General features: G+C 33.7%; 1 protein-coding gene across 2 annotated transcripts in view; it reads left to right on the top strand.

Moving 5' to 3' along the window:
• The window catches only part of LOC149808215 (uncharacterized), a 91,415-nt gene extending 75,996 nt beyond the window's left edge, over nucleotides 1-15,419 (top strand). Inside the window, exons 30-37 of one of the 2 annotated variants that reach the window (XM_089974973.1) lie at nucleotides 669-883; nucleotides 2,987-3,382; nucleotides 3,909-4,032; nucleotides 4,935-5,132; nucleotides 7,443-7,811; nucleotides 10,451-10,764; nucleotides 12,778-12,840; nucleotides 14,400-15,419. In XM_089974973.1, coding sequence (XP_089831099.1) covers nucleotides 669-883; nucleotides 2,987-3,382; nucleotides 3,909-4,032; nucleotides 4,935-5,132; nucleotides 7,443-7,811; nucleotides 10,451-10,764; nucleotides 12,778-12,840; nucleotides 14,400-14,429 — 1,709 coding nt within the window. In that variant the 3' untranslated portion in view covers nucleotides 14,430-15,419. Of the gene's footprint in view, nucleotides 1-668; nucleotides 884-2,986; nucleotides 3,383-3,908; nucleotides 4,033-4,934; nucleotides 5,133-7,442; nucleotides 7,812-10,450; nucleotides 10,765-12,774; nucleotides 12,841-14,399 lie in introns of both variants that reach the window. The other variant, XM_089974966.1, reaches the window with a different exon arrangement.

Raw genomic sequence — 15,419 nt, 5'->3', positions numbered from 1 at the left:
GTATATATTTCATGTGATACAAATAATAATGTAGTTTTATATGTGTTTATGTTGTATATATTTCATGTTGTGATACAAACAGTAATGTAGTTTTATATATGGCGTTGCCACTTGTAAATCATAATTTTCTACTACCCAATGAATTGTATGTAGTGTTAACAAGGAAAATAAATATCTTGTATTTATTTCACTTATATATAACACATGTTAGATAGGAACAGTTTTTAAAAAATCATTTATGTGTCTTATCTGGTAATGCAAGTGTTTGGTTTTACAACTTTGTTGAGTGGAGCAGTTTAAGTTTGATTGGAGAGACAATACCCTTCATTACTTTGAAGTCAGCCTATTTATCTATCAAATCAACATTTTCACACTCAGTTCTTAAACAACTAGCATTTCAGTATATGTTGATCTCTTAGATAAAAACACGATATAAGCTTATGAAAAGTATATTTAATTTAAAATTTGTAGTTGTTATGTGAAAAACTGTTTTTACCTTTGTCTTGTAAATATTTCTGTTCCTTCAGTATTATTTACTTGTTCTTTGATAAATTTTAAATTATGATATTTTTATACAAACTCCAAATGTAAGATATGCAGTTTGGAAAAGGAATGGTAGGTTGAATTGTGGATGAAATGCTTAATAGCTTTTGTTTGTGTATTCTTAGCCTATGCTACAGTTTCTGGAAGGCACCACTTCCGAACATTCGATGGTCGACATTATGACTTTGCTGGAAGATGTAACTACATTTTGGCCCAAGATCGAGTTGACAAGAACTTTACCATCATCCAGAAATTTGATGGCCTACCACGCAACTTGGAGCGAACCTCTCTAGTTGTAATGACAAATGGAAAGACAGTTGAGATCTATCCCACATACCAGGTGGGTGCATGAATTTACAGAATCAGAAAATACCTACTTACAATTTTAAAATAGAGTAACACATTACATAAACTGTACAGGTGGATGATTTGCTTTTGAATTTTAGTTTGGTGTTTTACTGCACAGCAAGAGAAGTAGGTTAATTAGTGCCGTGCCAATTGGAGTGAAGTTTCTTGCCCAAGGTCACACCATGGTAAGCATCCGAGGCTAATTTAATATTAGGATTCAAACCTGGATCTTATTGGTCATGAGTCAGGAAAGCTTTGTTGTTGTTGTTGTAGGGTTTAACGCCATTTTTCAGCACATGATAGGCTATACATGGCGGCCAGTATTAATGGTGGAGGAAGAACCCGGGAAAACCCTAGAAAGAACCACCGACCCACGAGAAGCTACTGGCAAGCTTTCTCATATACCCACATTGGCCGAATGTGAGACTCGAACCCACGCAGACAGAGGTGAGATGGCAGTGATCCATAACGGAAAGTGCTTTAGACCACTTGGCCACTCGGGGCCCCGTCAGGAAAGCTACCCACTATGCCACCAATTATTGTTTTGTTCTGGTACAAGAATCAGCATTTAGATGCCTGGGTTTCTTTTAAAAATGAGCTGTCCAGATGTTTTGTTGATTGAATAGTTGTGCTGTTAAAGAAAGAGATCAGGATACAAAACATATCACGATCCTCATGGCTAAAACTCTTGTGGAATATATAGCTGCCAAAAGGATGCTTTGAACCCTGGGTCATTGAAACCTTTCCATTGTCTCAGTGCATTACTACATGAGCACATTGACTGGATACTAACTACTTTCTCTGATCACAAACTGAAATCCAGTTTAAAAAATGAAGGATTAAGAACCAGACTATACAAAGTGGTTCAGATATGGTTTACTGTTATGTAATGGGTATATTATGATGTTGTGTGCTACCTGTAACATTGTCAACCATTGTCTCCTTGTCTTCAAGCGAATAATTCCTGGCATTTTCCTCCTGGTTATAATGCCAAATCATCACATTCTGCACTGTATTCATTGTAGAGAAAAGATTGCAGTAAATGCTGTCTAAATTGAGTGTGATGCAGTGTTATTTTCTTCAGGTGTCATTTTATCACCAAATTTACAGTGTTGTTGTTCCAAAAAGGGAGGTAACCCACTGAGGAATTTGAATATATATTGTTCAAGCATATTGTTTTTCTTGAATGTGAATGGCATGACACAGGTATCATTTTTCTGGCAGCAGCCTGCAGTGTTGGCATAAGCAGTGTGAAGACCATGTTAAAGTATTTTCATCTTGAGTTGCTGTGTTCAAATGAAATAGTGTTATAATATTACTATATGCAGAGATGCCAGCTATTCGTAACATTGCAGAACTTGGTTGACAAATTTTACGTATTCCTTTTTTGTGCGATAAAGTCTTAATGGCAGGTTTTTTTAAGGACACAGGTATAATCGTATAAAGAAAAATACTGCAGTATCAAGACTTACAATGGAAACACTCCTGCCCTTTTCTTCAATTTTTTTTTAATATCAAAAGGATAGAATATTACACTTCATTCATGGTTTCAGCTTGAAAGCAGACTGCACCTAGAAGTGAACCAGATGAAATAATCACGACAGCAATAAAGAAGAGATAATCATGCAGAAAAGTTTATTATCATCATTATCGTATTTACAGTGGAAGCTATTTATGCTTTTGGGATCAGAAGACTTGAGACTTAATAGGACTCCTAAACTGGCACATGATTGAATGTTATTGAGAAAGTTTGTTCCATTTATTAAAATGTTAATCTTCTATAAGACCTACACAGATTAAGGAAAATATATGCTAAGATTCTGATTGGCATGCGGATGGTTTGAGATCTCTGCTATATAGGTAAAGTTTGCACCCCAATCCACTTAATACACTACAGATTCTGTCTATGTGTCAGACACCTGTCAATGAGCTTTTTTAACACAAAATGCTATGTTCTGTGGAACACCTGTTCTATGAATCTTACGACGATTTGCATCAAGCATTGCATATTCTTTTTAGCACAGATAGGAAATGATGAAAGAAAAAAGTTTACATTATACTGAGTCATATTTTACAGGTTTTTTTTTTTCCGTAGGTAACCATCGATGCACAGCCAACAGATCTTCCATATCGATATGAAAAACTGGTCATCAAGCGCATTGGTAACAGTATCCATCTTGACAACGGCAAGGGTTTGAGACTGATATCTGACATTGACAACAACTTCCACTTCATCGGAATTAGTGGCTGGTACTTCAACAAGGTCCGAGGCCTGCTTGGAACATACAACAATGAGCCATACGATGATATGATGACTGTGAAAGGGGATGTTGCCAGTGACATAGAGACTATGGTTGCATCATGGGAAGTGGCTAGGACATGTAGAACAAATCAAAACTTTGCTGAATCACGTGAGCCAACACCAAACCAGAATGAATGTTCTGCCATGTTTGATTCTTCCAGCTCTTACTTGAGGCCTTGCTTCAGACAGGTAAGCAGTGAAGTATTTATCTGTCTGTCTATCTGTCTATTTTAAATTTGTGAATTTTACTATTATTAACTTTTTATGTGATAAATTGATTTGGTGAACTTGAGCCAACCACCATGATGTTTTAACTTTCTGTTCAGTTATCTCCATTTAAAGGTCACACTTATCCCAGATATTAAATTAAGAAAACTGATAAAGGAAAGGATAAATATTTGTAAAACAGAATCTAAGTATTTCTTTCTTAGTATACCATAATCGTTATACTGACATTTACCAAACAACTTGATGTTCATCAGGTCAAATACCAAATCTTTTTCTTCACATTCATCTACAAGTTTTTAGTCTTTTCATATGGCATTCAATTGAAGAACTTCGGCATCTATCCTTCAGCCAGGCTACTACTAGATAAACAAATAAAATTTTCAGATACTAAGTTTTACCAACTGATAACTAATATCAAAACACTTGTTAGATTCTTGGAAACTGAATTAATTAGACTAATTTGTAGTATTAAATATTTTTATTTAAGGTGGCCCCTGAAGAGTCAATGAAGATATGTATGTACAACTCTGAAAGCTGGTGTGACATAGCAGCCCTCTACATCCAAACTTGCAGAGAGAAGGGTGTCAGTCTACGCTTACCAACACAGTGTGGTATGTTACATATTTATCTGTCTTTAATGTAATCCAAACTGTAAACTGCATAGACCCAGATCTACTGGAATACTTTATTTAAATGATGTAGAATTCATGTCTACTTTTGGGAGATTTGGTTGTCAGTCTGAGACTTTCATACTCCATATTAAATTAGTTCCTTTTCCTTGGCTAGGAACAGGAAGTGGTTCACAACATTAAATTGACTGAGTTGATAAACATTGTTGTCTAATGCTAAAAGCATCTTATTTACTGTTTGTCTGAGCTTCATTTTCTGGCACATATCAGTAATGATAGCTCTAGGACTCTGACATTTTGTGGTGTGTTATATATAGGTAAATACCAAACTTTCTTGTCCACCAACCTACAACTTTGAAGATAGATCTTTGAAATGTGTCAATAAGTGTGCACAAGTGTAATAGAATGTCAGTTCATTCCTCCAAAGCAGGATTGGATATAAAATTTCGGATATGTATTGTGTGCATAAGTTTTAGGAGAATGAAGAATTCTAGTGATCACATAATTTTAATGAGTTATGCTTTGAGGAAGCAAGTAAATAGATAGTGTCCATTGATGAATGCATGATATAAATTAATGATGGGTACACACTGCATGTTCAACCAAATCAAAGTTTCAAATAAACTTATATTTGTCCTGTATACATTGGTGGTCCAACTGCATCTTATTTTTAATAAAATTCTTATGTGTCAATCAATGTAAATCAGTCTTGATAAAATACAATTTTATATTTGATTTTAAATTTAAATTTTAACTTGATCTCTTTTACATTGTTAGTAAACTGCTAACAACTGTTTGGAATGTCCAGCAACAGTAAGGGGACTATAGTATCAATTTATGTACCATTGCATTGAAATTGATTACAAAGAATGTTATTTTTCCAGTGACTTGTTCCGATGAGTCTAAGAAGGTTTATCAGGAAGGAGAGACAAGGACATACATGTCCAACCAACCTGACTATCCTCAGACCAAGAGCTCAAGTGACGTTGTGTTCATTGTGGAGGATAGGGATTGCAACAGAAGAGCTGCCGCTGAACTCCGAAACATGGTCTGGGAGGTGGATCAGGCCATGCTCAAGAAAGGTAAGAATTTTTAATTATCAGATTTGGGCATACATTTCTCATTAGAGTATCAGATTTGGGTATACATTTCTCATTACATTATCAGATTTGGGTCTACATTTCTCATTAGGTTATTGGATTTGGGTATACATTTCTCATTAGATTATCGGATTTGGGCATAAATTTGTCATTAGGTTATTGGATTTGGGTATACATTTCATATTAGATTATTGGATTTGGGCATAAATTTCTCATTAGGTTATTGGATTTGGGTATACATTTCTCATTAGATTATCGGATTTGGGCATAAATTTCTCATTAGGTTATTGGATTTGGGTATATATTTCTCATTAGATTATCAGATTTGGGCATACATTTCTCATTAGAGTATCAGATTTGGGTATACATTTCTAATTAGAATATTGGATTTGGGTATACATTTCTCATTAGAGTATTGGATTTGGGTATACATTTCTCATTAGAGTATTGGATTTGGCATATATTTCTCATTAGGTTATTGGATTTGGGTATACATTTCTCATTAGATTATCGGATTTGGGTATATATTTCTCATTAGATTATCGGATTTGGGTATACATTTCTCATTAGAGTATCAGATTTGGGTATACATTTCTCATTAGAGTATTGGATTTGGGCATAAATTTCTCATTAGGTTATTGGATTTGGGTATACATTTCTCATTAGATTATCGGATTTGGGTATATATTTCTCATTAGAGTATCAGATTTGGATATATATTTCTCATTAGATTATTGGATTTGGGTATACATTTCTCATTAAAGTATCAGATTTGGGTATACATTTCTCATTAGAGTATCGGATTTGGGTATACATTTCTCATTAGAGTATTGGATTTGGGTATATATTTCTCATTAGATTATCGGATTTGGGTATACATTTCTCATTAGATTATCAGATTTGGGTATACATTTCTCATTAGAGTATTGGATTTGTGTATATATTTCTCATTAGATTATTGGATTTGGGTATACATTTCTCATTAGAGTATTGGATTTGGGTATATATTTCTCATTAGATTATCAGATTTGGGTATATATTTCTCATTAGGGTATTGGATTTGGGTATATATTTCTCATTAGATTATCAGATTTGGGTATATATTTCTCATTAGAGTATTGGATTTGGGTATATATTTCTCATTAGATTATCAGATTTGGGTATACATTTCTCATTAGAGTATTGGATTTGGGTATATATTTCTCATTAGATTATGGGATTTGGGTATATATTTCTCATTAGATTATCGGATTTGGGTATATATTTCTAAGAGTATTGGATTTGGCTATACATTTCTCATTAGAGTATCAGATTTGGGTATATATTTCTAATTAGAGTATTGGATTTGGGTATATATTTCTCATTAGATTATGGGATTTGGGTATATATTTCTCTTTAGAATATTGGATTTGGGTATATATTTCTCATTAGATTATCGGATTTGGGTATACATTTCTCATTAGAATATTGGATTTGGGTAAATATTTCTCATTAGATTATCAGATTTGGGTATATATTTCTCATTAGAGTATTGGATTTGGGTATATATTTCTCATTAGATTATCAGATTTGGGTATATATTTCTCATTAGATTATCAGATTTGGGTATACATTTCTCATTAGAGTATTGGAATTGGGTATATATTTCTCATTAGATTATGGGATTTGGGTATATATTTCTCATTAGATTATCGGATTTGGGTATACATTTCTCTTTAGAGTATTGGATTTGGGTATATATTTCTCATTCGATTATCAGATTTGGGTATATATTTCTCATTAGATTATGGGATTTGGGTATATATTTCTCATTAGATTATCGGATTTGGGTATTCATATCTCATTAGATTATCAGATTTGGGTATATATTTCTCATTAGAGTATCAGATTTGGATATATATTTCTAATTAGAGTATTGGATTTGGATATATATTTCTAATTAGAGTATTGGATTTGGGTATATATTTCTCATTAGAGTATTGGATTTGGGTATATATTTCTCATTAGAGTATTGGATTTGGGTATATATTTCTGCAGTCAGTTATTCTGTCAAACGAAAAAAAAATCTGCCTCCATTTGTTTTTCTGCATTAGCAGCCTGTCAGAATTTAAAGTTATCTATCCAGTGGTGGCAACAGTAATGCAGTGTTTGCATAAATGGCAGTAACTTGAATTTAATTACGTTTGTGCATTATGCAGATCATGTGAGGTTAAATTCTGGATACAGTACATTCTGATCATCAGTGACTTCTGTATCATTCTGATTAAACGTGAATTCTATATTATTTTGCAGGTTTCTCTGAGAATCGCTATGGTCTGATTGGGTTTACAGCTGGTAACTATTTCCACCACACAATGGAAGGCCAGCTTTTCAATGTAGCAAGTAAATTTGCCATGGGCTTGGAGAGTCTGAAATTTGAGAATTCCAGTCAGGGACAGATGAATCCAATTGCTGCTATCAAGATAGCGTCAGAAATGCCTTTCCGAAATGGTGTCTTCAAGTCTTTAGTTCTCCTGACCTGTGCACCATGTTCCGAGTCCAACAGTGAAACATATGATGCTGTTAGACAGGCTTTGGATGATCAGGACATCAGCATGTTTGTCTTGAGACAGAGTGCCTTCCAGCTTCTCAACAATAGAAACCCAACTGACAAAATCTATGGTAACGTTATGCTACATATCTTTCTTATAGGGTACATTTCTTGTCCAACTGCTAAACCATTTTTTCATCTTAAATTTACCAGTTTATATTTATTTTAGTTGTAAAATATATTAACCCTTTACCTCATAGAGCATAGTGACAAAGTGCAGCTCGCTATACATAGAACACAGGTTACCTAGTCGACCGCATACGCATAGCTTGCCTGTGAACTAAGCAATGTAGTGTATGTTACATTTAACAGCAATTTTAACCATTTTACATTTTTGGTACACATCTATTACATGTGGAACAAGTTAAGAGTAAAGTCCGATTGTTATAGCTGTGTAATTATTTATCACGGAAGAATTTGTTATGTGCTTTAAAATCTGGAGAGAATTCGTTCACCGTCATGTCAGTGAGGCCGTGTGGCCAACCGTAGAGCTGCCATTTCTCATACTCGAAATTTACAAGTTTTTCATCTGTGTCTACATCACTAAGTCATCTAAATTTGATAATTTATAAAAACTAATTGCAGCCTATATCAATATCAGAGCCTTTACCTTGGTTATTGAATCCTTCATAGTTGTGATTCTGATCATGAAAACTTCGTAAGTACTGAATGAAATCCGCGACCGCCATTTTGGAGAGTGGAGATTACGACCCAGTTACTTTAAATAGCAGATATCGACCAGAACATAAACAGTGACCACGTGATCTGACGTAATTATCATTCACAGAAATGAATGTAGTATCTAATAAGGTGGCGCTACGAAAACCGGCTTAAAATGGCTGATGTTTACAGCAGACGTCTAAATGCGCTTCTATGGGACTTTTGTAGAAGCGTCAAAAGACGGTTGTATGAGGTAAAGGGTTAACTGTGAAGTGTTTTTCATACATGGATGAATTTCAAAGTTACACTTAATTTTGTCTCACCTTTGAATGCTAAATTTTAAAAAAATATTAAGGAAACAAAATCCCAAGGACGTGTCCCTGGGATGGGTGAGTTACTTGTCTCTGTCCTCATTGTACTCAACACAGTACACTTCTTTACTACACTGCTTACTCATTTACTAAAAGTACCACAGATACTTGATGTAAGCTTGATAATAATATGGGTCAAAGCCTTGTAATTGGTATAGCGTAAGTCGTAGCTTCTTAGATAAACTCAACAGACAAGGTTTGTAACTCAAGAAATGGCAGTTGAATTCACATTTACAATGCAAACTTCATTTAATCTTGATGTCATGCAGTTTCTTGTCAGTGAGTTATCACACATTTTTACATGCTGCAGATGTTAAAATACATGTCAAAGTTATATGATCTTCAGCTGTTCAGACAGTGTTACACTTGCCCCAGGGGCCCGGAGTGGCCGAGTGGTCTAAAGCGCTACACTTGCCCCACTAATATTTTCAAGACTGTGCTGATTTCTTGTCATGCCAAATTAAATGTTCCTGCAGATATTTCACAAGAAAAATGTCACTAACTTGTATTTAATAGAAGAATTCAGTTTTCCTAAAAAAGAAAGAGTGCTGATTGGTCAAAAGAACTTTTCTAAACCAACTAGACTTCAACCAACTGGCTGTTGTCTCAACATTTATGCTTTATAGATCGCTTACAACAGCATTGTTTGAAGGTTGGTGTAAATTGGCTGAGACATTTTAATGTAAATTCACAACATTTCTCTTGTGAAAAGTAAGTACATGTTGATAGAAATATGTGATGGCATCTTTCATCTGGCATGAAAATATATTAATAAAGCTTCGGTCTAAAAATACAGGTGACCTGTAGCAATAGTATCATTGCCAGACCTGATGAAAATCAGACAAAGTTTGACATTCTCTGCTTGTTAAATTCTAAGAGGTCTGATTCATAATGATGTACTCATTGAGAGGTAATCTTTCTCCACATCAGAAATGTGTCCAAAATTAGTGAAAAGTGTCACTGTAAATGCAAAAACCTTTCAGTATCAAGGGCGAGTGTGAAACTAACACATAATATATACTCATGATAGTTATCAATTTTGTATCACGCTTACATCTGGTACCTGTATATAAAAAAGGAAGTTGTTTCCTCTGAAGCATGTTTTAAAAGGAGGAAAATTAAGTACAGGTTATTTATAACTGATGCGTGCCAAATATCAAGAGATATTGCTGATTAAAATAACTGCACTCAGACTGATTATCAAGGTGTAAATCAGAATCTACTCAGCCCAGAGATGAGTACATAGTAAAATGTTTACTTGGCCCACCTGTTTGCATCCATTCAGGATGAGTGGATGAGTGGTTTTCAGGAGTATAGAAGATGGTATCGATTTAAATTCAGCAGCAGTGGCATCATCAACAATATCAATGTATTCACCTGAAATTCTGATGTAACATTACTATCTACCCTAAACATGTCCCAAGATATACAAGGATTTAGATTGTTGCTTACTTGGGGTGGCATTAACATCATGCTGGTCACTAGTGAGAAACCACATTCCATGGAAGATCTTGACTGCACTTGTTTTCTGTTGAAATTGTCATTTTTGAGGTGGAGGAAAACTAAAACACCATATAGTATTCATAAGCCTTAGTCCTTACATGTCTCATCACTATGGACCATATATTTCCTACAATATTGTACCAACTTTTATATACATGTTCAATTGTTTTCGGTAGGCTTGGATGAGAACAGCGTTTTCACTGCAAGACCATCCTCCAAAAATGTAGGTGATGACCTACTGGAAGACATCCAGATTCCTGATGACCAGTGTGCAAACCTAGCCATTGATTATGATGGGGCCGTATTTGATGCTGGCCATCTAATTGATGGGAACCGACGACATCAGAGAACCTTCCTGCAGTTATTTGGGGAGAAAGTCAGTGATAAAGCAGAGAAACCTGAATGCCAAATCTGCAGATGTGAGCTGGACAAGTATGGATTTGCTAAATCTGTGTGCCAGGCATGTGATTCAGATATCTCAGAGCCAGCGGTAAGCCTTGCTAGCTGAACTAAGTTAAATTATTGTACATTTTATGTTTGTTTCTGTGATGATGGCTTAATGATAAATAACCAAAGTACTGTTATGTATTACTCTATTTAAGTGTTTCTTCATCAAATCAATTGCACAGTCACAGAAACATTTGGAAATTACTTTCAGCTGCATCTGAATACAACCCACTCTGAAAAACGAAAAGTGTTTGACTATCTCTGTATCATTTATATTAAGGGAAATAACTCATACAAATTAACTCCCCCTGTTTCGAGATTTCACAGTCTCAGCCCCAGTCAAAATCATGCATCTTTTGCTGAATTCACCTAGGAAGCTATTGAACATAAAGCACTAACCAGGTGCTGGATCCCACATGGATTGCCTTCGCATGTGCACAAATGCATAATCTGTGGTTGTGTTAATTGTGCTAACGATCCCTCCCATTACATTAAAATAACCTTACATTACTATTTGAACAAAGTGTTTGTTTGCTGTTTTATAGAGTTGGTCAATAAAAGGATTGATCAATCTTAAATTGACCCTATATGTATCAACCATTTTTCCTGTCTGCAGGGAAAGTTGAGTCAGTTCAGCAAAGTTTCAGTGTTTTATTATATATTATAGTGCGGTACCAGGTATATAGTATTGCTTCAGTAAGTGACTTTAACTTCTGCCGAAAGTTTTTGCACATGTTTATAAGTCATCTCTTTTTGTAGACTGATAGGAAAGTGCCAGAGAAGTCAAAATCTTAAGAGAACATAAAGTTACATTGCTGGTCAGATAAAAAGTGTGCACATTTAGACATTTTTGCAGGAAAACTTAGTAAAAACCATGTAAGGCTGCTCAATGATATGGAATTAATGTAAACATAAAGTGTTTCTTTCTCTGGAATGCTATTATGGTGATAAGATTGTGTATGGGAAAATCAGGAGAACAAAGAATGCATGTGGATAAGGTTTATCTATGTGAACATCACATGATGATGTTTTTAACAGGTTGGGCCTTGTTAGAGAAATGTAGGTATATTAGATATGTTCTTCAAAGCACAACCAACTCTTTTTCTCATGGCAATGTTGATATAATTGTGAATTGTGTATTTAATTAATTCAGGTATATATCACGGACCAAAATAAGTTACCATGCTAAAAACAAAGATAGTTAAACATGAGCTCCTTAGATAGTCCCAACAGATATATAAGCACCAAATTATGATTCATTTCAGGGATACAGATGTGTGTGTGTGGTGGTGGGGGGGGGGGGGCAGGGCAGAACATGCCAAACTTTATGAATTTATTAAAAACTATGTATGTAATCTGCATTTGTATGGATTTAGTTTTCTTTTACAAAAATGTCAAAATATGCACAACTTTGATCAGTGAAGATGTTTTACATCCTATTAACATTTTTGAGAAGTTGGCAATATTTGTGTGGAACAAACTTTGTAATTGGTAGTATTCTATCAGATTCCCATTAAAAGTATAGCTGAACAAAGTGCCAAAACATATTTTGACAAAGTTTAATATGTCTTTTAAAAGTTGAACAAGAGATAATGTGAAATAAAACTTTTTTCACATGAAATCCTGAATTCTGTCTTGTTTTCTTCAGTAAAAAAAGATTGATGGTGTGTTTATCATCTAGCATGAATGTATCATGAGGGAATTTAGGGTATGCAGTATTATCAGTGTAATAAATCATACAGTATTGTATAATATTAAATTATACTGTATATTAAAGTTACAGTAGCAACTTTGTACTGTCTGTCAACAGGATGCTTATGACTCAAAGTAGTGGCTCACATTTATCTTCATAAAAAATTATATTTATTGGAAAGCTTTCAAATTCGGTCCACTAGTTTACTTCATCAGCTAGGAAGAAGAAACGATGTTAAAAACCATGGTAACCGATACATTTCATCAGTTATACATTTTAGTATTTACTTGTTTCTTCCTTTTTATCTGAGGAAGACAGTTGATACATTTGTCAATTTTGTACATTTTTTTTTTCTTACAGCAGAATGACCCAAGTTTCTTTACCAATTTCATTGAGGGTCATGAAGAATTTAAAACACAACTGAAGGTAAGATGACTTACATAATGCAGCTTTATTTTTTGACCCTTGCCAACAAAGTCAAGGCTTCTAGTGCCAATGTGAAATTAATTAATTAATTAATTGATTAATTAATTAATCAATTAATTAATTAATTAATTGAATAATTAATTTATTAATTAGTTAGTTAGTTAAATAGTTGGTTAGTTAGTTAAATGGTTGGTTGGTTGGTTATATATTAATTTCCTGGGAATATTTTGAAGCTAATAGCATGCATTATAATATATTGATGTGGTTTTACACCTGAGTTTAGGAAGTTATGACATACATGGCATATTATATTGATGTGGTTGAACACCTTGGTGCATGAAGTTATCACATACATTGTAGCAAAATATTAGTAGTCGATGGATTGATCACAGTATAAATCTTGCGTAATAAGTTTACATAGAAAGTTGGTATATGCTGTTTTTATTAAAGAACGGACTGGAGATTACTTTGTATTTTTTCAGTTCAAAGTATGTGTTAGCCTTCATATTATATCTCTTCTTTTCATGCCATTTGCAACTTATAATTTTCTCTGAAGGATACTGAAAAATATATTGTGACATATGACTGACTGAAATATACACTATCATGCATGACTGAAATATAAACCATCACACATGACTGAAATATAATACATCATGACAAAATCAACAAAGATATACACTGTGACACACAACTTTTATAAATATACATGACTGAAATATACGCCATCACACATGACTGAAATATACATATGACCCTTAGATGATTGAAATGTACCTCAGTACACATGGCTGATTTAAAATTGTGTCATGACATATGACTGACTTAAATGTAAATCAGGGCATGACTGACTGAATATACACCATGACACACGACTGACATATATACATCAGGGCATGACTGACTGAATATACACCATGACACATGACTGACATATATACATCAGGGCATGACTGACTGAATATACACCATGACACATGACTGACATATATACATCAGGGCATGACTGACTGAATATACACCATGACACATGACTGACATATATACATCAGGACATGACTGACTGAATATAAATCATGACATGTTGACTCACAAATATACAACAGGACATGACTGACTGAATATACACCATGACACGTGCATGACTAATATATGTCGGGGCATGACTGACTGAATATACACCATGACACATGACTGACATATATACATCAGGACATGACTGACTGAATATAAATCATGACATGTTGACTGACAAATATACATCAGGACATGACCAACTGAATATACATCATGACACATGCATGACCCACTGAATATACACCATGACACATGACTGACTAATATATGTCAGGACATGACTGACTGAATATACTTTATGACATTACTGAAACATAGCAATGTTTATCATTTCATGTCTTTTAAAAAATCCTAACAATCTTCACAGGATTTGTAACCCGAGAAATTTGTTTTATTTTCAAGAAAACCTCATGATGCTAAGAGCTGTAGAATTCAGTGTAAATTACCTAAGTGAATATTAGTTGTTTATATTTTCTTTACAGGAATTTATGACTGGAATCTATTCCAAGTGATGTCACCTTGAGTATTGAAGAAAACCATGTTGATTCTCTGAATTTCTTATACAACAAGAAAACCTCCGTTGATTCTCTGAATTTCTTATACAACAAGAAAACCATGTTGATTCTCTGAATTTCTTATACAACAAGAAAACCATGTTGATTCTCTGAATTTCTTATACAACAAGAAAACCTCCGTTGATATTATACAGCTTTTGATTGAAAATCCTGATTGTCAATAAATTTTTCATTCTCTGTCACAAAAACCACATAACTATTTATCAGTCTATTTATTATCCATCTCCATTTTCCTCAAGTTTTCATTATTTGTCAATAATGAATCAATAAATCTAATTTCTGTTGTGCTCTTGATATGGCTCTTTACTATAAACATTTGTTTGAATTAAACGTTTAACTTCTCATAGATGGTCAAAACATGAACAAAACAACAAGGCTTTGAAGCATTACATAGTAAGACGTGTGATAATTATTTTTCTAGTTATCTTTTATTATGTATTGCTGTAGCACATATGCGATATAGAATGTAAGTAATGTGTAAGTAAATTGATAATGTAGTCATTTATAATTCATGATTTATAATTCATGATACAAAGCGACATTTATCTTCTATTTGCAATCTAAGGCATCCGAAAATAATCAGTATTCACTACTCATATATGCTACTGGAGTTTTTACAAATAGACCCAAAATGTTAATTAAGAATTTCAAGACCAGCTTTGTAAAATTGAGTACATATGTATTTTCAGTACCTTAGTTCAAGTATATTCCCAGTTTACATTGTTTGACATGTATTATGATAATATGGTATGTAATAGTTTAGACACTATAGACTTAGCTTATTACAATTGGTTGAAAAGTGATGACCTTTGCAAAGGGCATGACAATTTATGATTATGTGATTTCCTTATTTTCGTGTTTGATTTTTCATTATCATTCCATTTTATGTGAAGAGATTCTGGTAAATAAAATACTAATGAACTTTTA

This window comes from Sinohyriopsis cumingii, chromosome 1 (assembly GCF_028554795.1).
Source record: "Sinohyriopsis cumingii isolate HCF-2022 chromosome 1, ASM2855479v2, whole genome shotgun sequence".
NCBI lineage: Eukaryota > Metazoa > Mollusca > Bivalvia > Unionida > Unionidae > Sinohyriopsis > Sinohyriopsis cumingii.
Note: the sequence above shows the minus strand (reverse complement) of the source record. Positions and strands in the feature narration are given on the sequence as shown.